Here is a 24,250-nt window from a genome sequence, read left to right on the forward strand (position 1 = left end):
GGACCCATTCATTCTTACTGTGAAACACGTCCAATTAAAAAATCACTTCTGAAATCCATCATCTAACCCATACCCTATCAGATTCCATTTTCACAAGTGAACTTCTTATATTTTAAATTTTGAACTCACCCTACTGCTATGTCTTTTAGTCTGTTTATTTGTGCCTTGCCCATGTCTTCTTACTCTCCGAATTATTTGCACGTTCTTTTGATGTCTCTCCATCACCTCACTGACTATCTTTTACATCATCCAACAGTTTCTTATTGACAGTCTGCAGGTCATTTAACTCATCAATCAAGGTGAAGAAGTTAAAGAATTTGCCCTTCCTCTTTTTCTCTACTTTTTCCAATCTTACTAAAATGCTTGCTTGTCTTTTAGTTTTCAATTTTGATGAAGGGTACACTTCTGAAACGTTAAGCTGTCTTTTCAGACATGTTGGCTGATCAGACATGCATTGCCAGCATTTTCTGTTTTTATTTCAGCAATCCAGTTTTTTCCCCGTTTTTCCAAAATTATTTTTGCTGCGGCTTAGTCAAGCTTAAAAATCCGAACTCTAACCATACCATCTATGTCCCACTTTTTTTTGTTAAAGTAAATTGAATAATCCATATTAACCTCTTATTAAAAACTTATTCCATTTTGGAAATTTCAAAATTTGGCACCTGTATTGTTTATAATTTTTTTCATTTATAGCATAAGTCAAACTCCAATAAATCAAGAATTTCTTGGCAGAAATTTGAGATTATATATCCATTTCAAATAAGTATGACCATTACGACTGACAGGACAGTCGAAGCCCAACCTTCTGTTGATTATTTAACACTCAAGTAATGAAAAGTGGAAATGGAAATTCCAATGTTTAATTAAAATATAATTTTTCTCCCCGTGATTTACAAATTTGAGCAAACACTATTGAAAAAGTTGTGAAAAGCACCAATCAAGTTAATTGTTTTTAAATGCATTTTTCCCCCACAGGTGAATCATCACTGATTTTTTTTCAGTAAATTGTAAGTTTCTTTAAAAAAAATATATCCAGTCATAACACAACCTGTTGTTAACCAATAGGGACTGGCTAAATTAATTCAAATAAATTAAAACAGTTGTGACAATAGTCATGACTGTTACGTGTATTAAAGCTAGGCGCCATGAGCTGGTTACTGATTTTAAAAAAGTGAATTTCTAGCAAGCTGTGAGTTAAAGAGGTTCAAGACTATCTTAAAAAAAATTCAGCTCCTTAATTAAATCCAAACTGCTGAGAGGGAGAAGGCAAGCAACAGAAATTTGCATTATATAACTTTAGCATAGAAAAACATCTCAAGGCACTTCACAAAAGGATAAAGGAAAATAGACACTGATCCAAAGGAGGATAGATTAGGAGGAGTATCCAAGAGCTTGGTCAAAGAGGCGGGTTATTTCGAGGATCTTAAAAAAGAGGAAGCGGGGAGGCAAAGGGATCATAGAATCATAGAAAAATTACGGCACAGAAGGAGACCATTCAGCCCATTGTGTGCGCGCTGGCTGAGAAACAAGCCACCTAGCCTAATCCCACTTTCCTGCATTTGGTCCGTAGCCCTGCAGGTCTCGGCTCTTCAGGTGCACATCCAGGTATTTTTAAAAAAAAAATGAGTTGAGGGTTTCTGCCTCTACCACACTCTCAGACAGTGAGTTCCAGACCCCCACCACCCTCTGGATGAAAAAATGTTTCCTCATTTCCGCTCTAATCCTTCTACCACTTTAAATCTATGCCCCCTGATTATTGACCCCTCCGCTAAGGGAAATAGGCCCCTCATAATTTTGTACTCCTCAATCAAATCACTCCTCAGCCTCCTCTGTTCCAAAGAAAACAACCCCAGCCTATCCAATGTCATCATAGCTAAAATTCTCTAGTCCTGACAACATCCTCGTAAATCTCCTCTGCACCCTCTCTAGTGCAATTACATCCTTCCTGTAATATGACGACCAGAACTGTGGGCAGTACTCAAGCTGTGGCCTAACTAGTGTTTTATACAGTTCCAGCATAACATGCCTGCTCTTATATTCTATGCCTCGGCTAATAAAGGAAAGCATTCCATATGCCTTCTTAACCACCTTACCTGCCTGTCCTGCTACCTTCAGGGATCTGTGGACATGCACTCCAAGGTCCCTCACTTCCTCTACACCGCTCAGTATCCTCCCATTTATTGTGTATTCCCTTGCCTTGTTTGCTCTCCCCAAATGCATTACCTCACAATTCTCTGGATTGAACTCCATTTGCCACTTTTCTGTCAATCTGATCAGTCCATTGATATCTTCCTGCAGTCTACAGCTTTCCTCCTCACTATCAACCACACGGCCTATCTTTGTGTCATCCGCAAATTTCTTAATCACGCCCCCTACGTTTAAGTCCAAATCGTTAATGCATACCATAAAAAGCACCGAGCTCTGCGGCACCCCACAGGAAACAGCCTTCCAGTCGCAAAAACACCTGTCGACCATTACCATTTGCTTCCTGCCACTGAGCCAATTTTGGATCCAATTTGCCACATTCCCATGGGCCTTTACTTTTTTGACCAATCTGCCATGTGAGACCTTGTCAAAAGCCTTGCTAAAATCCACGTAGACTACATCAATTGCGCTACCATCATCGATCCTCCTGGTCACCTCCTCAAAAAATTCAATCAAGTTAATCAGACACGACCTCCTCTTAACAAATCCGTGCTGACTGTCCTTGATTAGTCCGTGCCTTCCTAAGTGACAGTTTATCCTGTCCCTCAGAATTGATTCCAATAATTTGCCCACCACCAATGTTAGGCTAACTGGCCTGTTAATTACTCTGTCTATCCTTCGCTCCCTTTTTAAACAACAGTACAACGCGGGAATTCCAGAGCATGGAACCTAGGTAGCTGGAAGTACAGCCGCTAATGGTGTGGTCCAGGGATAGGGGTGATAAGAAGGCTGGAGTCAGAAGAACAGACTGCTTGGAGTGGCTACAAGATTGGAGGTTACAGGGAGAGGGACATAGTCATGGAAGAACTTAAACACAAGGATAAGAATTTTAAATTTCAGGCACTGGGGTACCAGGGTCCAATGTAGATTAGCAAGCACAGGGGTGATGTGCAAGTGGGACAAGATACACACAGCAGGGTTTTGGATGAGCTGACGTTTATGAAAGGTGGGGGGCTCATGAGCTGATGGGGGGGATGGGAAGAGAAGCCACAGATGGAGACACTAAAGAGTGAAAAGCACTCCATTTCAATCTTGAACCAAACTCCATTAAAGTCAGATTTAAGACTCCCATCATGGACATTCACAGGAAATAAGAATGTTACATAACATATTTTACATAAAATTTCAAAGCAAATTTGAAAATATAAAATCTCACCAATGCATTTTCTTCTGTATTTGGAATCCACTGCTAACATAGCTATGTACCCTCTCCTAAACATCTTCTTGTGCATGTCCAACTTGCAGACAATGGCACCCACACACTCATCTCCAACCATAGCCTAAAGAAGAAAAAAAATCACAAGATTGTTTAACTATAAACACAATATATAAATAAATAAATAAAAAAAATATAGTGTATAAATAAATACATTATATATGCCAGCTAAGTAATCAATTTATTCGTGTACAGACAACTAAAAGGATTAAAAATTCATCAATGCACTGTGATTATATAATCACTAACTTAAACCTTAAAATTCAATAGATCTCAGTACCAGATAAGATTAGCGCTACCAATAAATTATGCAGATTAGAAGTAAATATAAAGAGTGTGCAAAAATGAAACATGTGCAGAGCTTGAAGACAGTAAAACACCAGTAGAGTCCCACCACTGCTATTTGACATGCAGACACTTTCTCCATCACAAGTCATTCAATCTTTTTTGGTACTTTTATCTTTCTAGTGGTTTTATAAAGTACACCAATTGCTGATGCTAATACTAGCAACTACTAGTACAGTACCCTATAAAAGCAAGTTTGTATTGGAAAGGCCGAAATCAACATTAAGTGTGTTTTAAAATCTGAATTCCCACCTAGACAAGAATGCATTTGTATCATTCAACAGGGAAGTAGTTTTAACAACGGATTATACAGCACAAAGCTGGGAGGGGGCGGGGAGACACGATTTAGACCATTCTGTAGCATTGTGCACTTCGACAAGAAGATGAGGAAGGCAACAGTTGGGAGACTTTTACTGGGAAAGTGTGAAGGGAGCCAGAAGGTGTAGTTAGGAGACACCATCAAGGTGGAAGCCCACCAGGGCTGAAACTATCCAACTCCTGCTAGCCGATCTACAATGTCAGGAGTTAATTGAGTATCAGTAGCTAGAGGCTGTTTCTGAGAGATAGGAGGGTTCACAGATACTATGCAGGCCATAGTCTATGAACAAAGTACTACGTGGGGAGGGGGGCAGTTGGCACAGGAGACAAGTGCTAGCAGAGGGAGATCAAGAATTGGGGAAGGTGGGGGGGGGGGGTGGGGAAATAGCCAAGTGTGTCTGTGGGCATCACTTGGGACCCCAGAACTCCCTGATGCCAGAATAAAGGACATCAAAGAGCATGCAGACACACTTTTGGAAGAGTTGGGCCGGCAGGCAGAAGTCAATCCATGTGGACGCTAACAGTATTCATAAGACTGAGGGAGGGATCAGGGAATGTAAGCTAGGAAGAAAGCTAAAAATCAAGACCTCAAGGTTAGTATTCTCAAGAATACTACCTGTGCCACTCGCTAAGCCAGTCAGCCAGAGGAAGATTAGACAGCTGAATGTGTGGTTGGAAGAGAGTGGTAAAGAAGGATGGTTTCAAGATTGTGTGGCATTGGGAACAGTTTTTGAAAAGGAAGTGATTGTAAATGAGGGACAGACACCAGGCTGAACTGAACTAGCATTAAGAATGAAAGAGCTGTGGATGCAACTTTAAACTAGTGAGCTCAAGTAGGTGGGGTGGAGAGGCTTACCTTACAGCAAATGGGAGGAGTTAAGAATAAGTATAGTGAAGGGGTAAGGCAGTCAAAAATAGTAAGCTCAAAAGGAGGTACAGACACAAACTTTAGTTAGACAGGAAAAAGGTGAAGGATATTGAAAGAAAAAAGAAAAAGGGACAAGGTATCGAGAAGTATGAATCGTCAGGGATGCAATGTTCAATTGCAAAGCATTAAAATAAAGTCAAGCAATTGAAGGCACTAAAACAATCTAGAAATATGATCCTATTGCCTCGACTTTGCTTCAGTTGGAGAAGCCAATTCTACTGGCTATTAAAATTTTCAAGGGTGATCAAGAACAAAAAAGGGAGAAGGGCATTGTTAATTACGATTGTGCTCAGATGAAGTATATTTGATTTGAGCTAAAATAATCAGCTCAATAAGCAAAATAATAAGGGATCTGTTACTATGCTTGGGAGTACATTACATACCATCAAATAGTAGGAAAGAAAATTGAGCAAAAGATGCGTGTGCAGGCAATTTAGAAAAATTTGCAGTAATAACACTTGCAACAATGGGAGACTTGGATAAGATATCATTGTGGTCAACATTGGGATGCATGTATCCAGCAAGTTTTTTTTAAAATCAGTATGTTCCTTGTCCAACAAAGGATACAATGCTAGAGCTGGTTCTGGGTAATGAAGTAGGACAAGTAAGCGACTTGGGAAACGTGAGTGTCATAACCAGTGTCAAAAGCACAGCACAAGTGGTTAAAAATTGAAAGGGAAGACAGGTGATAGATACAGTTCAATGGAGAGAAATGTGAAGTAGTACATTTATAGGAAGGATATTAGAGCCATGGAAAATACCCAGTGAAAATTCACTAGAACATCATCAGAAATGAGAAGCTATAATTATGAATATATACTCAAAAAACTGTGCTTCTCTCACTGGAACTATTGGGAAGTGGGAGGGGAAGACATCTAACAGAGGATTTCAAAATTATGAAAAGTTTTCTGGGGGGGGGGGGGGGGGGTGGTGGTAAATATGAAAGACGATTTCCACTGATGGGCAAATTAGTAAGGGGACACATACTAAGGACTATTAGCGGAATGAAGGTGGAATTTTTTTTCAGAGGGTATTAACATGGAATGTTTTACTATAAACTGGCTACTGAGGCAGAGAGTATAACATCATTTAAAAGGGAATTGGATAACTATACAAAAATAAATATAAAAGGATGAAGAGAAATGGGATTAAAGTGCTCAAGTTGAAGAGCAAACGCAGGCATGGTGGATCAGATGGCCTCCTTCTGTGCTGTAACTTATACAATTCCATTAACTGAATAGGCCAGATGAGGATATCCCGCCTACACAGAACCTTCTTCATTCCTCAGAACAGCAGAAACAGGAAGAATCTGAATAATCAAGGTGGCAGTATATTTTTGAAGAAGATGAAAATAATTGCTTTGCAACAGTTAATGTACACAACATCAACAAAAATCAAGAATTGACTAGGGCTGCCTTCCAGTTGTAGCCAGTTAACAGTTTGGGGAAATCCACATCAGGAATTAAACACACAAGCTTCAATGTCATAAGATTCATTCTCATACTGCCGTTTCTTCCCCCCGCAGTGTCAAACCTTGTAATTTAACCTTAAAAGAAAGTCATGGAAAAAAAGAGTAGAACAAAGCTTTATTTAATGTACAAAACTTATCTCCATGGTTTTCTCAATCTTGCAGCTATCAAATTATTTCATCTGCTCACCAAAGATGTGTGGCGATGGTCAAAGCTATGTATTTCTTCTATAGGTCGGTATCAGTCTGCGATCTGGAAGCAGTAGAAGTGCTCACAAGAGGACCATTCATAATTCTTTTAATTTATGTTGGAGAAATTTATTCTAAGCTTTCAAAAAACCACTGAATTTTCAGCAACATTAGCAATGCTATTTTCACAGCTTGATCGGCTGAAGTTGAGCTGTAATGAGGAATCTTTTAATGAGGTTATCTCATTACGTAAAACAAATCTTTTTTCTGGTCCTATCAGAATAGCAAACCTCAATGAAGCAAACTTCTGATAGTTCCCTTGACACTAGAAGTCTGCAATCATAGCAATTTCACCCCTGAAGCTGCCTTTGTACCTGGGCTAATACTAACTCCACACTGGAGGGTCGACTCTAATCCCAAATCATAGAATCAGAGCACAGAGAAGGCCATTCAGCCCATCGTCCTTGTGCCGGTTCTTTCAAAAGAGATTTCCAATTTCCCCAAAGCCCTGCGATTTTTTCTTTTCAAGTATATACCCAATCCCTTTTGAAAGTTACTATTGAATTTACTTCTACCACCCTTTCACACCTTGTTGTGTAAAATAATCTCTCATCTCCCCTCTGGTTCATTTGCCAATTACCTTAAATCTGTGTCCTCTGGTTACCAACCCTCCTGCCAGTGGAAACAATTTCTCCCCACCTACTCTATCAAAACTCCTCATAACCTGTATTAAATCTCCCCATAACCTTCTCTGCTCGAAGGAGAACAATCCCAACTTCTCTAGTTTCTCCACATAACTGAAGTCCCTCATCCCTGGTACCATTCTAGTAAAGCTCCTCTGCACCCTTTCTGAGGCCTCGACACGGTGCCCAGCATTGGACACCATTCTCCAGCTGAGACCTAACCAGTGATTTATAGTTTGCTGCACTTTCACACAGGCTCAAAAATATTTCCTCTTCAAGTGTTCATTTAATTCCCACTTAAATGACGGATTGACTTAGCTTCAATAGCAATGCGTGGTATTCATTCTGTGCTCTAATAACCATTTTCATCAACTCACCTTCTCTTTCTGCTTTTATTACTAGTCCTAAATTTATATCTTCTCGTTACTGAACCACCGACCAGTGGAAATAGGTTATTTATCTTTACAACCTGTGCAAAGTTTTGAATATTTCTGTTAGATCCTTGAACGTTCTCTGTTGTAATAATTATTTTTTTATTAGTCACGCAGCATCCTGACCTGGATATATTTCACCATTCCTTCGTCGATGCTGGGTCAAAATCCTGGAACTCCCTACCTAACAGCATTGTGGGAGCATGTTCACCACACGGACTGCAGTGGTTCAAAAAGACCCACCATCACCTTCTCATGGGCAACTAGGGATGGGCAATAAATACCGGCCGTGTCAGCGACACCCACATTCCGAGAATGAATTAAAAAAAAGTCCTAGTTTTTCCAAGTCTCATTGTCCTCTCATTCCTGATATTATCCTAGTAAATCTACACTGCTTCTTTCCCATGATTTACATATACTTACCATAACGGGGTAGCCAAAACCACCCACAGTACTCCAACTGTGGCCTCAACAATATCACATACAGATTCATTATAGCCTGACTACATCCTCCTGTAATCTTTCTCAGTTTGCCATACTCCTTAATAGGGTGTCATTAGCAAACTTTGATATTGGTCCTTCTATGACTATGTCCAAATCATTTACGTATACAAGTTGATCTCCTGTGGCATTGCACACAGGGATTCAAGATCAAGTGTAGGATTCAAGTGAACTAAGGGACAATTGGACCAGGGTGCACAGGTGTAATTCAGCCCCCATTTTATTTATAATTAAGTAGAAAAATATATGGTAATTTGGGAAGCAGAGAAATAAAGCTGGTTGTAGCACATGAGCTTCTTTGTATACAAGCTGAGGAGCTGGAGGTCATTCAACTGAGGAGGTACAGTGCTACCAATGGTGAGAAGTTAGAAATTACGTGACAAGTTCTAGTTTCTATTATAAATCTGAATGTAGGAATTTATAAATGGAAAAAGTTAACAGGAAGTGCACACAGATGCAAGATCAATATATTATATAGATGGAGAACAAGCGTGGTCCCAATCCAGATCCCTGGGGCATTCCACTGGCTACATTTTGCCAATCCCAAAAACATCCATTAATCCCCACTCTCTACTTTCTATTCATCAGCTACATGTCTATCCATGCCACGACTTTACTTTCAATACCATGGGTCTTAATCTTAATCAACAAGTCTCTTATGTAGCAAACAAATGTGTATTGAAAGTCGAAATACACCACATCCACTTCATTCTGCTTGTCTATAGGGTCAGTAATTTCTGCTAAAAATGTGATTAAGTTAAGCATGACCTGCCCATTACAAATTAATTAGTGATAACTGCCCCGATTAGCCCATACTTTTCTAAGTGTTCTTTTATTCCTTTTATGATGGTCTATAACAATATTCCTACCACCTAGAGGCTAACTCATGTATAATTAGCCAGCTTATCCATTCCTGAACTGTGATAGAACTTCTGCCACCCTCCAGTCCTTTGGTACAATTTCCCCCAAAAATCCAGAAGATTATAGTTAGTGCCTCAGCTATTTCATCACTAACCCCTTTCAGTATTCTGGAGCGTAGACCATCTCGGTCTTGTCACTTGTCAACTTCATTGTATATTATATATACAGTTGGTATGCCTTTGCAAATCCTTTTTTTCTACTTACCATAATGGGGTAGCCAAAACCTCCCACAGTACTTCAACTGTGGCCTCAACAATATCACATACAGATTTAAAAGAGTGCCTTCTTTCACTATCTTATTGCTTTAGATGCGTAATAAATGCTTTGCTACTATCCTTTATGTTGACTGGCAGTCTTTTTATCTCTTAAACCTTTTAAACTGCCTTCTGTTTCTCTTCTATGATGATAATAATAATGTCATATTTACATTCTATTTATTCTATAAAGCTCAGTAGACGGAGGGGAATAAATTTATCAAGCAATTTTTTTTTTAAAAAGAGGGCCTATTTAGCACATTGGACTTTAAATAACTTTTATTCCACCTCAACGATCTGGGTTTCAATCCAAGCCAGACTGATAGGATCAAAGTCTCCTCTAAATCACCTGCAAGGAATCTGACAGTATCAGCCCAGCAGCTATTAAGCACAAAACTTGGCACTAAACTGACAAATTTTACTTAAAGGTCATATTGGTATAGGCAATGTTTTTAAAGAGAGTCCATTCGTCTTATATGGCTGGGTTCAAAGCATATGTTAGGGCAGAGAATAGTGAGCAGTCAATCCTTCACCTTAAAAGCAAGAGAATCCCGCAAATGGATCATTACTAGTGTCAAAATGGTAAAACATGTTCATTCTCAACCTACTGGCTTTATAATTCTGGCGGCAATGAAGAATGGCCCCAGGGTGATAATGAAGTCTGTTTTTGATAGAATATTCCAGTGTCCAATAAACAGGTGGTAAAAGCATGCTGACTACCATCCTCATTTTAGTGTACTAAGTGAAGTTTAAGAAAGATCAAAATCTTGCAGTCTTCAAACCAATACTTAGCCTACAGCCAAAAATGTACTCAAATGATTTGCCCACTGTGTAAGAAATCAGCAAACACTATATGAAAGGTCATGTCCAGCTCCTAGCCATGTTGCGACTCCACATCACCTCCCCCAGCCAACTTATAAAGGAACTACGCATGCACACATCTAACATGCATTTCATTTCCTTAATTAAAACTATATAAATGGGATAGTTGCATTGAATCTGAGCCCATATCTAAATGGAGAGTCTGGGTCTCAGCAAAAACATCCTGTGAATCAGTATCCTGCCATCAATTACTATTTTCCCAAATTTTATTTCCCTTGTTCCTTTTTATATAGAATCTATAGCACAAAAATAAGCCATTAGACCCAACTGGTTTATGCTGGTGTTCAAACTCCACACAAGCCTCCACACTAATTACCTCTTCCTATCCTGCACTCCGTGTCCCTCGATTCCTTTCTCCCTCATGTATACATCAAGCCCCTTAAATGCATCAATGCTATCAATTTCCACCAATCCACGTGGCAGTGAGTTCCCCATTCGCACCACTCGATGTAAAGTAATTTCTCCTAGATTCTTTATTTGATCCGTTAGTGGCTATCTTATATTTTTGCCCCCTTGTTGTGGGCTCATCCACAAGTGGGAACAGTTTCTCTACATCCACCTTATCGAACCCCTTCATAATTTTAAATGTCTCCATCGGGTCTCCTCTTTTCCAGAGAAAAGAGTGCAAGCCTGTTCAATCTTTCCTGATTAGTTGCATCCTCTTAATTCTGGTAACATTCCTGGAGTTTACTGCACTTTCTCCAGTGCTTCAATATCCTTTTTGTAGGTTGGAGATCAGCACTGCACACGGTACTCCAAGTGTGATCTAATCAAGATTTTAATATAGATTTAATGTGTGCAGGAAATGCACACTAACGCAAAACTTTAAATATACTGTATTATAGACAGATAGTAGATTTGCACGGTGCTGTGCATGGTTGAGTTGGAGTATGCACCGAGATGTAACCACGTAACTCAGTCACTGATTTATGGTGACTGAACAAGTCAAATTCTGTTTTTATTACATAATCTGGGATTTTTACTAATGCTTTAGGAGATCCAATTTTGTAACTGTCCATTTCTGCTGGTAAAACTGTCAATGAATGATATTCCTTTCCCTATATATTTAATTTAAAACATTTCTTTAAAGCCCGTACACAGGAAAATGCCGGGCAACTTGCAGCATTTTATAGGTAGGTACGTAAAATGTAGCCATAGTGGGGATGGGCTGTGGAGCACTTGGGGTGGTTCTGCGGTATGACAGGGCAGGGCAAGCCTGTTGGCTGGCAACACTTAAGGAATGCATGGGATGTGAGGTGTGGGAGTAATGAGGGGGTATCAACAAGATATGACAGTACTGGAGAGGGGTGGAGTTCTGGTGTTTGGGAGCATTGGAGGAAATACTGGGGTACTGGCAATCTGGAGTGAGGGGAAAGAAGAAAAGATATAATCGCACCAAAGACGGAGCAGTCTGGTGGAATTGGGAGTTGCCTCGATATGGTGGCACTGGAGGAAGTCAAATTGGAGTTTGTGAATGTGAAGTTGGATCCATGATGGAGGGGGAAAATGTTGGGAAGCAGCTTTGAATATTGTTAATTGGAGGAAGGCTGCAGAGTGGGAAAATGACTAGTAGTGGTGAGTGGACGATAAAGTGGGAGCTTGGATTGAGTGATGGTGCATTGTAAAAGATTGGGGGATGAAGGAAGAGAAAAATTAAGGGTTGTAGAATTTGGTGGAAGTGAGAGTGAACAAGGTATTAGTGGGAGGGAGTCAATATGGATCTAAAGAAAATGGGAATGGAAAAATGGAGGAAAACGCAGTGAAGTTATGTGGTGTGGCAGAGGGAGGAAGGTGGTGTAGAGATGTGGAAGAAGGGATAGTGACGTTTTGGGAATAGTGGAGGTAGCTTCATGATGTGAGTTCTGGGGAGTTAGATGTGGTCGTCTGCCCCGGGGGGGGGGGTGGGGGGGGGCAGCGCAGGGGAGTATTGGGAATGATAGTGTGATGGTAGATTTGTATGGGGTTGTCCCAACATATAGGAGATTTGGGAAGCCCGTCTCAGGATGTGAGCACTGGGAAATAATTCCTGGGAGGTGAGACTCCACTAAATCGATTGTTCCAGGTGTGTCAGGGCTGGGCACACATCAGGGCTGGGTAGTGTTGGGAATGCGTGGTTCTCAGAGCTCTGGAGAACTGGGGAAATGGGTTTTGATGTAGCAGCACAATGTGGGATACAGTGAGAGCACTGGAGGAGTCAGGAGAGTGACAATATGGAGGGTGGCTGGTTGTGTCAGTATTAAGGAGGAAGTGTCTGAGGTGGGCCCAGGAGAATGTAGGCTGAACTTCTGGGCCCTTTTGAGGCCATTAGGTGCTATAACACTGTGCTGGTACCAACAAGATTTGCTGCCAACAGGTTCAGCAGCCTCCCAAACCTCATGTTCCCAGCTATGAGCAAGGAACAATCTTAAGTTGTTAAAATCTATCTTCGGCCATTAGACAAGCCTGTCCTAGGTTTCCAGCCATTAGCTTGGACAGTGCAAAGTTTTTAAATCCAGTCTTCAGCCATCAACTGGACTTCCACTACATTCCCTGATGAAGCACTTTAAATAAGAAAGTCAGGGAACCTGATGTGTGATGGGCTGAAAGCCGAAGAATGGATTAGAAAATTTACACTATCGGCTGGGAAGCTGGGGCCTGCTGATAGTCAAAAGTACAATTTGAAAACTTCCAAGACCTAATGCACACAAACCTCAGGCATTTGATACAAGCGTCACCACATCTGGGAGACAAAATTCTAGCGTTGGGAGAATCAAAGATCAGAGTGAGTCGTGTGAAAAATTGAGTCAGAAGTAAAAAACAGGATTAAAAATAGCAAATGTAAGCATGACAGACATTATAGGCATGTGTGACAGAAATATGGTGACCGGGAAGGATTACAGGAGTGACACAGGAAATGTGTGCTTTACACAGGACATACAGAAAATATATACATACAGTTAGTACATATAACATGGCATTGCTCGCAGCCAATTATCTAAGCTGCTAGTTTTTGTTTGTGTTTCCTCATAACTGAGTCCTGAGATGTTAGGGATGAGATCTGTAGCTGTTCTCTACACTGCATTCCTGTCTCTTTCTTAAAAAAAAACTACCCTGCCCCTCAATGCCCTTGTGTCTTTCTTGAGTGGTGAACAAATTGTACACAATGCTGAAGAGTGGATCTGAGCAGAGTACTTGATGCAGGTTATTTTAAGAATGACACACACTCGTGGATCATCTGTGGCATTGCCCATGGCAAGTCAAAAGACAGATGCATCTCTTACCTGTGTGTGCTTGTATTCAGTCTCCTCTTGTTTCTCTAACTTATTTTTGTTCTTGCCTTTTGGGTGAGAGGTGGTTCTTTGCATTGTCTGGTGAATCAGTGTGTCATTTTTAGTTCGCTGCAGGATGCTGCTGTGTTCTTTTGTTTCTCTGATCCTGTCTTTGTTGGTCTGTGATCGATGTGTAGTTGTATATCTAAGTTTGATATTGCTGTTTATCTCTCTCTTGCAGACATGTCTCTTTTTTTGCCCTGTCTGCCCGTATCTCCCTTTCTTCCTCTGTATCTTAGATATCTTTGGCTTGTGTGTTAATTCCATATCTACTCATCTTTTTAGGTCCAATATCTTTATTGCATGATTGATGTATCTCTCTTCCTGCATCTGTGTTTGAGAAAAGGAAGACATGGGAGTGGATCTGGGGAAGGCACAACAGCAGTAGGAGATGTTTCAATTCCATTTCTACCCCCAATTTTTCTATTTAAAAATATGTGTCTGACTTTTCCCTTATCCATGTGTTTTTGACTAGAAAAGGAAAATTTGAGAGTGGTTTTGGGGAGGCGAGGGCAGCGGGAAGGCTTGTGAGATGGTGGAGGCTGGGGCATCAGGGAGAACTGTGAATATGGGGAAAGCACCACAGAAGGAAACCAGACTACCAAAGGAGGAGCTACACTGAAGGCAACATAGAAGGAGCCTCAGGAGGTACGTGGTACAAAGGAACAGACAGAAAACAACCCGAGAACCTTTTTAATTGACAGTCAGGAGCAGCTGGGAGTCACAGCTGAAAGCAAGTGGTACAGGGGTCTCTCTAATTTAAAAATAAATATATATGACATAAATAGAAATTAATTACAAAGACCAATAGTTATTGGAATTTAATTCTACTTATACTACTCAACTCCGGAGAAAGTCCATTCTAACCATATCCTAAAGGTCTGCAAAATGCATTCCATTTTCTCCACTGACTAATCCAGCTATAGCTACACAAGTAGACATGAATTATACGCACGTGCTGAGTATTATAGTCAGTTATTCCCTGAGCTGAAAGGCTCCCAACACGAGACGTTCCACCTAATGCTCTGGCCAAGAATAGTTATTGGAACTTCCGGGCACAGTACCACAAAATCCTGGATTGTTACACATTTTGGTTCAGAGGCCCGTACTATTTAACCCTAATTAATTACTTAAAATGGCAACAGTAGAGCAAGAGTACAATGACAAAAATTGACTCTGCTCAATAGGAACTGGCCTTGAGCCACAACGACTAATTACTGATAAAAATGGAGGCCCACAGTTTCAAGAATCAAGGTCCAAACTGACTGCAAAGCCAAATAGAGTGAGGTTTCCTTCAGAAAATCTTGCTCCTCTCCACTTCGGTGTCAGGTCGGGTCCCTGACCCCAGATTAAGGCTACATTTATGCTATAGTTACAGCATCGGGTGAAATTAAACCAATTCACACTGCTATAGTGCAAATCCACCATTGTTACCTATGCTGCCATAAGAACCTCAGTTTCCTATTTTGTGCCAAACACCAGTTCTCCCCTCAAGAACAGTCAATAAAATCCAAGTCCATCCAAGACTTAAGTATCTGGAGGTGCTCTTAAATCTTTCCTGCATTTCTGGACAGGATACGAAAGAAAGCTCATCAAAACTGTAGAACTCAATCTCCCTCAGCATTCTCTTCCAGCTACAATCACAGTGCCACTCAAGCTACTATTTCATAATTTACTTTGCTTTTCCTCCTACTCTTTTCAACCATGGTGGTGTCCTGAGCAAAGGACCTGGGTCCTTCATCTGTGCAACACTGCTAAAATCTCATGTGGTACAATCAGAAGTTTTCTTCACAATAAAAAGTTTGTTTATGGTGTTAAGGTGCAGCATCAATGTAGAAAGAGGTGCATGATAAAACTTCAGTCTTGAAACAAGTGACAAACATGCTGACTACAGCCAAAGTAAGGAATCTTACAACACCAGGTTATAGTCCAACAGTTTTATTTGAAAATCACAAGCTATCGGAGGCTTTCTCCTTTGTCAGGTACTCACCTGACGAAGGAGAAAGCCTCCGAAAGCTTGTGATTTTCAAATAAAACTGTTGGACTATAACCTGGTGTTGTAAGATTCCTTACATTTGTCCACCCCAGTCCATCACCGGCATCTCCACATCATACAGCCAAAGTAGGAAGGTTTGTATTGCATGGTATGATGAAAAGACCAGATTAACTATTAACCATACACGGGCAGTGCAGGGGTGGGGGGCCAAAGAGGAGATGAACTGGGTATAAATTCATCTGTGTGATGCTGGTTCAATTATAATACGCTGTCTGGTCTATTTGTTTCCCATTCTACACTACTCTTGCTGGATTGGAGTTTGTTCTTCAGTTATCTTTTCCCTTTTCCACATAACCATCAGAAAAGTTAGTCCAATAAGACAGATCTCTCCACAAACACTAAATATTGTTCAGTGACCTGCCATTTAATGATTTGAATAACAAAAGCAAACAAGCTAAATTTGTAGGCTTCAGAACAGAGTCTAACTAGAGCCTTACTGGAGAGTTAACCTAGGCCACACTCATAACAGCTGGCTCAACATTAGCAGTCAAAAGCCTAGAAGCAACCTTCCTGACTACCTAGTCAGTCAGGGAATGATGCAAAGCACACAAGAACCTTGGGCAGATATGGAGATTAAAAAGACTGAGATGGATACAGCCCTCTTGCAGGCTGCTCATCACTATAGGAGTGATATTTCCAGAACTATCAATACCAGTGAGCAGACTGCAGATTGTTTAATTTTCAACTGTTAATTGTCTGAGCAGAGTTGGAACAAAACTGGAATCAAAACTTCAAAGTACAACAGATTACTTCTTTTTCTGGTCGGGACAAAAAAAAACAAATGTTGGAGAATATATTTAATAACTATGTTAATCTTAGGGCACAAACTTGATCTGCTGTTAGGAATAGAGAGCTCAACGATCATTGCTATCAGGTCACACCTCTCTGTAGGAAATACTTCCTTCATGAATATTTGTGATTACTTACTTTCCAGTATTTTCTGTTTTTATTTTATTTATTGAGGGCCTGGCATACCTCTTTTAAAAAAAAACTTTGTTGAAGACACCAACTCCCTCACAGTACAATTGCACAGCTGCGCTATCCTCTGGTACCTCTCCCAATTACTCATTATTGATGTGTGAACCTTGCCAGGGTATCCAGTGGTCAGGGTCATCCAATCCAGTCTTCAACCAGTATCCACACACGTCCAATTCCAGTAGCAGTTGTTAGATAGTGATTAAGAGTGGGAAGCGAGGACAGCTTTACCTTCTCTATCCCAGGGCCACTTATAACATTGCTACAATCAGAAAACTCAGCACAGAACAGATTCAACTGGGATTTTCATAGAATATTAGACAGAAACAGGGCATTTCGTCCATCAGATCTGTGTTGTTTTTCTCAATGAGCCCACCTAGTCTAATCCCACTCTCCTGCTCACCACCCATAACCTTTAATATTCCTCGTTCAAGCAACTATATAACTCAATTTTAAAAGAACTTGTGAATGATGATTCAACAAGGCTTTGTGGCAGAGAAATCCACATTGTAACCAAGTTCTGTGTAAGAAATGTTTTCTGACCGCTTCAAGTCTTTTGCGATTATCTTCAATTTGTGCCCTCTTGATATCATCTGGCCAGCCAATGGAAACAATTTAACACCCCTTGACCTTCACAGCTTGTGAAAACAGCCCTAGATTCTCTCCAAGAACATAACCCCTCATTTCAAGCAACATCCTGGTGAAACCACACTGCATCTTTTCTATTGCTTTTACATCCTTCCTATAATGGGATATGCAAAACTGTACAATACTTCAAATATGGTCTAAGGGATTCAATGTTACCTCTGTTTTTGTATCCTGTGTCTCTTGATATAAAATCTAGAATTACATTGCCTTATTATGGCCGTATAGATTTGTGCTGCCAACTTTAATTGTTACTTGTTCTCAGAATGTGGGTGCTACTGGCAAGGCTGTATTTACCGCCTGGTTGCTCAGAGAAGGTATTGTTGAACCTTCTCTTTGAATCACCAATCCTTCAGGTGATGGTGCTGCCATGATGGTGTTAGGTAGGGAATTCCAGAATTCTGACCTAGTGACGACAAAGGAATGGTGATGTGTGTGCAAGCCAGAATGGCGTGTGTCTTGGAGGGGAACTTGGAGGTGATGGTGTTCCCACAACATTGCTGCTCTTGACCTTCTCTGTGGTGAGGTCACAGAGAAGGAGGTACTATCAAAGTAACTTTGGTGATTTGCCGCAGTGCATCCTGTAGATCATACATACTACAGCCAGTAGTGGGGGGGTAGATATTGAATCCTGTGTATCTGCAGATCAAAATCCATCTGTTCCATTTAAGATCTTACCATTTAAGATACATTTTCTTTCCCTATGCCAACTTCCAAAATGTATTACCTTCCTGGTCTGTATGGCTCAGAATACCATTTCTGAACAGGTTCATGGTCGCACAGCCCAAGTTGGCATTATGGTACATTTTCCCTTAGTTTCTATCTATTGTCAACATCTACTGGAAGTTGTCAACACTGTCAGCAAAATAATTCGGTACATTAACAAAGGTATTTCCACCCTGGTAGAACCCAAAATGAATTAAACGCTGCAACAAGTTAACCCAGATGTAAATTTGATGATAACAGTAGTTAGAATTTCTATTATAAAGTTGACAGCATTGTATCCCTTTCACAATACCAAGATAATACTAAAATGGAACCTGTGGTTGGGGAGGTGAGGCAAAAGCCGCAGCAAACGTAACCAGTTAGACAGAATACAGCATAAAGCATTCAGACTATTGAAGCATTTCAGTCTTTTTATAGGTACACAAAAGGTATTGTGAACAGAGCATAGGTTTCACAATCCAATCTGTGCTCGATTATAATGCATAATTGATAAAAAGTACTAACTAGAAATAAAGCTACATCACTTTTTAGTGCCAATTACTCTTGCAGTTAGCAGCTCTAGACATGTGTATTTTTGAAGTGGTGATAGTCCTTAATATTCAAAGATGATAGAATCTTTCTCCATGAGTTTCTCAGTCTGTATTTCTAGTTCATTACTCAAATAGAGAACTTTTCTATATAAAAAAAAAGATAGAAAAGTTTCTGTAGCAAAATGTTTAAAAATATGCGCTCCATTAAAACCAATACCCTGGTATTACTGAGACACTGACTTGAGTGCTATTAATTCGTATTATAAAATTTACAGATGTGTATCTCAATTTGTTTTGTGATGCACCAAGCTAGTAGCAGATTTGCTGAAGACCAAAGTAATTTATAAAAGCATTAAAATCAGTTAGTTCATAAGTCCATGAGTAGTTACATCTGCCCCAGGGTGGCACAATGATTTAGAAGGGGGCAAATTAGGTTTCTTATCTTCCTTTAAGCAGACAAATAAGGATTCACTGTTAATAAAGCAGTCCTAATGACTGATAAATTTAATGGATTTACAGTACTAATGGTGTTGATAAACACTAACCAATATGACTACTCTTTTGCTAGCTATCCCTCACCACCCCCCCTCCCAACAATTTTCTTCCCCGTCCTCTAGGAAGTGATGTATGCTAGTGTTCTGCAAGAATCTGCTTTCAACAGAAGGGAGCAAAAAGAAAATTGGAGAAACTGGCAGCACAGGCCACCTTCTGGTCTCTCACCAAAATAGCTACACTTGATATGTAATCAGGCTATTTGACGATGGTGCAAATGGTGCCGTTATGGGAAAGGGGTAGGAGGAAAACGGAGGTTGAACCTGGCACTGTCTTTAACTAATCTCAGTAGCTATCAATCCATCAAAGGAAATGGCTGATTTTCCTCCCTCCCTTTGCCAGAAACACTGAAGACAACTCTATTGGGCCTACCATTGCTGAGATCTATCAGACCATAGATCAAACTTTATGGGCACGGTTGTGTAGTGGTTATGGTACTGGACTAACAATCCAGATGCCGAAAGTTCAAGTCCCACCAATAACAACTTGTAAAACTGAATTCAATAGATCTTAATTTGTGGACTGACACTTGAAAAATGAGCATGCTAGCTGCTGGACTGTCACTGAAAACTCTACTAGTACACTAAACCTGCCATTCCTACCCGGTCTGACCTACGTGTGATTCCAGTCCCACGCTACCTGGTTGACTCTTAAGCCCTGTAAAATGGCCTAGCAAGCCACTCAAGTTGTAAAGACTATAGTTATTGGATCAAAATCCTGGAATGCTATCCAACACCACTATGGGAGCACCATCACAAAGACTGCAACAGTTGAAGGGAGTCCACCATCTTCTTAGTTGGCTAGGGATGCGGCCTTACCATCAACAGAACGATTTTTTAAAAAAAGTGGAAACATTTCATAGTATAGCACATAATGTTACTCACTTAGCCATCAGTAGCTGCTGACTTTAAAAAAAAATTGGTATTTAAATGTGCAATATCACTTCTATTAGATCACCAGGTGCAACAAGATAGTTTCAGCTCAGAGAGTGAAAGAAAACACGATCACATTTAGGAATGGATTCCTAAACCCATTAAAAATAACATTTTGAACAGAACAGCACTGGACAGCAAGAAGGAATGAAGATATATTAAACATTATAAATACAAGGCACACAGCACTCAGCTGCATAAGTATAGCATTTACATTCTAGTCAAACATACAAAAATATTTTTATATACTCCATTCAATAAAACCTTTTACATAAAGATCCCATCTGTATATGTATATTACAAGAATATTCTCTGCCACTATTTTCAAAGAACAGCCATTTTCAGGCAATGTGGCAGCAGTACCACATTTATGGTTTACTACATAGAACTAGAAAAGCATTCTTCATTCCTTAGTCACTAATGATGACTGATAAGATTTTGAATATGTATTTACACTGAATCACAAACATTCAAACCATCTCTACTGCTCACTGCAATGTTTCAGGTAATTGCAGAAATGCTGAAGACTATTTGAATCAATTATCCATATTATCAGTTGTATCTGTAGTGGCTACAAGCAACTCAAGGCATGCAAAAGGATGCTTAAAACATGTGGTGTTAAAAACATGCTATGTTTAAAATAAGTGTTACCAAAATTAAATAAATTCTGCCAAATGTACATCGAGTGATACACAACCTTTTGTCCATTCCATACACCACGATTCCAATGGATTTTGGAACAAGTCTACAGGACTTCTGAACTTTTAATTTAGTCTTTCACTTTAAACAGAACTGCAAAGTCATGGTTATTCACACTGAAGACTACAAATAGCAAAACAAATTCATTCTTTTGCAATAAAAGTTCTCAAAGTCCAGACGTTTACAGAAAATAAAACTGCACTTATTAACATGACAGTTATTGACAGCAACTGAAAGCGTGGGTAACACCATGCAGTATGTTATGGTAGTGACATTTTTGCAGTTGATATTTAGTCCTTGTGAAAGGTGCTACATTCAATGCATTACATAGGATTAAAAGCATTAAACCTATAAATAAAACGTTTTGATTTTTAAACAAAGCACTGAAGCTTAACTAAAATATTCTTAGCGTATAGACAAGGACCTGTCACTCACTTCTTTGGTCTGACTATAAGAAACGAGATCGGAAACGATGTAGTGACGATTAATAACTTGATTATCTTTTGACCTAGGGCAAGTCCCTCTCGACCTGCTTTAGATTCAATTAACATTATATATATCCCTTCCCCCAACCACACTTACCAGAAAACAAAGCTGCGGCCAGTTGTGAATAAAATATCTATAGGTATATATGGAATAAGGTTCAGACAAATCTTTCGTGATCAACCTCATAATATCTGGCATTTGCAACTCTGACTCATAGCCAACATATCGTATCCTGTCGGGCTCTTGCTGCGGGTGCAAACTACAAGCGGCTACGGAGGCGGCCAGGCGGTGCTGGTCTTCATCATCTGGGCTGACACCAATCCCATCGAGTCCATCCCTGCGGTTGTGAATGTCGGGTTCGGCCGCCTCGGCAGTCCTTTGGTTCGCATGGTTCACGTTGGGACTCTCACAATAATTGGCGTCGGGTTTCCTCCTGCCGCCTTCGGGCAGTGACAGTCCCGCGTTAAACTCGGCGTCGCCCTCGGAGCAAGACAGTCGCGCTTTGCGATCCGCCTTGTAGTGAAGCTCGGGGTTTATGATAACGCAGCCGTTCAGTACCCGCTGGTGCTGATGGTGGTGGTGGTGTAGGAGGCCCTTCTTCGCACGGTTTGTCTCCGGATAGGTTAGGACACTATTCGCCGGCTTCGGCCCGACTTCCTCCACGCATTCCTGCCCCGTTCCGGGCAAAGCAGCTTCTTCCTTTTCCCCGCCCCCGCCTTGAAGCGGCTCCGGCAGCTGGCCGTACCCTCTAGAGTGATTGAGCGTAGCAGGAAAGGGCGAGATTTCAGTGGGGGGTGGGGAGAGCACGCTAGGCCCAGGTGGTAGATCCGACATTCTAAAGAGCGGAGAAACGCAGCGACAGCATGAGGGCAAATTAGCGAGAGAGAGAGAAAAAAAATGATCCAACCGCGGGTAGGGGTGGGGAGGGGACTCGCCGCCCTCAGCACTCGCACATCCTGTGGCGGACCGGACCGGACCGGACCCGACCAGGCCGGGCCTGTCAGGCGGCGCCCGACACCCACACCGATACAGGCGATAGAAAAGGGGCGGGGGATGGGGGAGAAACGAGCTAAAAGTTGAGAGAAACCCGAGCACAAGCGGCACCGACGCACAGCCCGTCACTCGAGGCCGTTTCCACTCTCAACCCAGGCACTGCCGTAAAAGAAAATGTGCCGCGCGGCCCGACCGCCAGATACGTCAGTCGCCGCCGTAAATATCGCTCGCTTCTTCGCCTTTACCAGCTCTTTACGACGTTAACCTTTGACCGACTGAGCGCGAGTGTGCGGAAGAGGCGCTGGAGCTGCGGACGGTGGAGTGAAATATAACGATTTAAAAATAACGGCCTTCAGGCGGTGAAAAGCCTCGCCGCCCGCCCCCCGTGAGGCAAAAAGCAGGTGCTTGTGTGGTTCTGACGAAAGCTCATCGACCTGAAACGTTAACCTCACCTTCCTCTCTCCACTGATGCTGCCTGACCTGCTGAGTGTTTCTGTTCTTATTTCAGGGTTTCTGTGTGACCTTAGCCGGTGGAATGCTTAAAACGTTTACTTGCGCAATTGTGTTTGCTGAGCCTTGCCTTTCTTGGTCCTGCAGTTGTGCTGTTGCATCTCTAAATATCTATCAAAAATCAGATAGGGTAATTCAAAGTTAGGATTTCGTGATTTTCCCCCCTTGATTTAAGTGTAATAAATGTTTTCTTTTCTTTGTTTTTATTAATTTTATTTTCAAGATACCTTCCCTTTTTTTGCAGATCTTCCAGATATTGCAGGTGATAATTGTTGACGCTCCGGGGCTGGATGACTGACAAGTGCAAAGCTTATAAAGGGATGTTTTGCCTTTAGCTGTCAAGTTCTCTTCAGAAATGCCCAATGTATCATAGTTATACTTTGCAGACCAAAAAATGCGTTTTAAAGACATTTTTTGAAGTTGAGACATGCACTTAAGGCTGAGGAGAGTAATTTCGTCCCAGTCATCTGCCAATGTTGTTCTATAATTTGTTTTTAGGGAATCTGTAAAGGTACTTTATTATTATAAATGCACAGGTCGCCTCCTGTTGGTTGCATTGCACTAGTATAAACAGCCCACCCTTGGGGAATTGATAGCATCGTGAAAATGTAGCTCAACAAATATGCCATCAGACTAAGTAAGAGCTGGTTTCACAAAAATAAGGGCAATCCACGTATTTGCACTTATTTAGCAACTGGTTCGCCACGTTCTATAATAAAGCCCTGGGAAGCAGCATACATGGGTCACTCTCCCTAGACAGGAACACCAAAAATATAGGCAGTATAACAAGACCTTGAATGGTCTGGGATGACCAGACCATTCATTATGTCTCCTCTTTGTCCAGTTTCCGCTTTCTCTCTTTTCCCCCACTCCCCTCACCCTGTTTCTCTTCCTCTTCCTTTTCTTCCTCTCACTTTTCCCCCGTCTCCCTCTTCCCCCTTCTCCCTTGTTTCCACTCAGCAATTCACTGTAGTGTGGCTGAAATCAGGAGTTCATTGAATGGAGAAACCACAGGTACGTTGGAGTAATGTATGAGTTACTCTTGAGCAAGACACTGCTTAGAATTATGCAGCTGACAGAGATTTCGTTCGAATATTTGGTTCAAATAGCTGATGTAAGAAAGATTGTAGATAGTTTATAATGCGCTAATAGTTCCTAAAAGGGGAAATATTTTTTTCCCATATGTGTGATGCCACCATATTACTCTAAATTAGTGCAATTTCACAGTATAAACAACAAAAAATAATCTCATCATTTCTAAAAACAGCATGCTGGTCATTTGTTAATAGAATAGGGATTTACCTCCCACATAAAACAGGGTTTTATTCCCACTTGAGTACAAGTCTCCCATAAGTTACGCATTTATAGATTTGGCCTCACAGGTGGAAGTAAAATCATATACTATGATGGGACAGTCCATCCTTTAGAATTGGATTCGATGTGCAACAGAAAGAATAAACTTTCATTTATATAGTGGGTTTCACACCCTCAATACAT

The 24,250-nt window shown here is 40.9% G+C and overlaps 1 protein-coding gene across 2 annotated transcripts in view; it reads right to left on the minus strand.

The window, feature by feature from the left end:
* Positions 1-22,428, minus strand: part of naa30 (N-alpha-acetyltransferase 30, NatC catalytic subunit) — a 32,687-nt gene extending 10,259 nt beyond the window's left edge. The window contains exons 1-2 of one of the 2 annotated variants that reach the window (XM_067991562.1): positions 21,347-22,422; positions 3,362-3,485 (exon numbers count right to left, since the gene is read on the minus strand). In XM_067991562.1, coding sequence (XP_067847663.1) covers positions 3,362-3,485; positions 21,347-22,084 — 862 coding nt within the window. In that variant the 5' untranslated portion in view covers positions 22,085-22,422. Of the gene's footprint in view, positions 1-3,361; positions 3,486-21,346 lie in introns of both variants that reach the window. The other variant, XM_067991563.1, reaches the window with a different exon arrangement.
* Between the last annotated feature and the right edge of the window lie 1,822 nt (positions 22,429-24,250).

This window comes from Heptranchias perlo, chromosome 10 (genome assembly GCF_035084215.1).
Source record: "Heptranchias perlo isolate sHepPer1 chromosome 10, sHepPer1.hap1, whole genome shotgun sequence".
In the NCBI taxonomy this organism is placed as follows: domain Eukaryota; kingdom Metazoa; phylum Chordata; class Chondrichthyes; order Hexanchiformes; family Hexanchidae; genus Heptranchias; species Heptranchias perlo.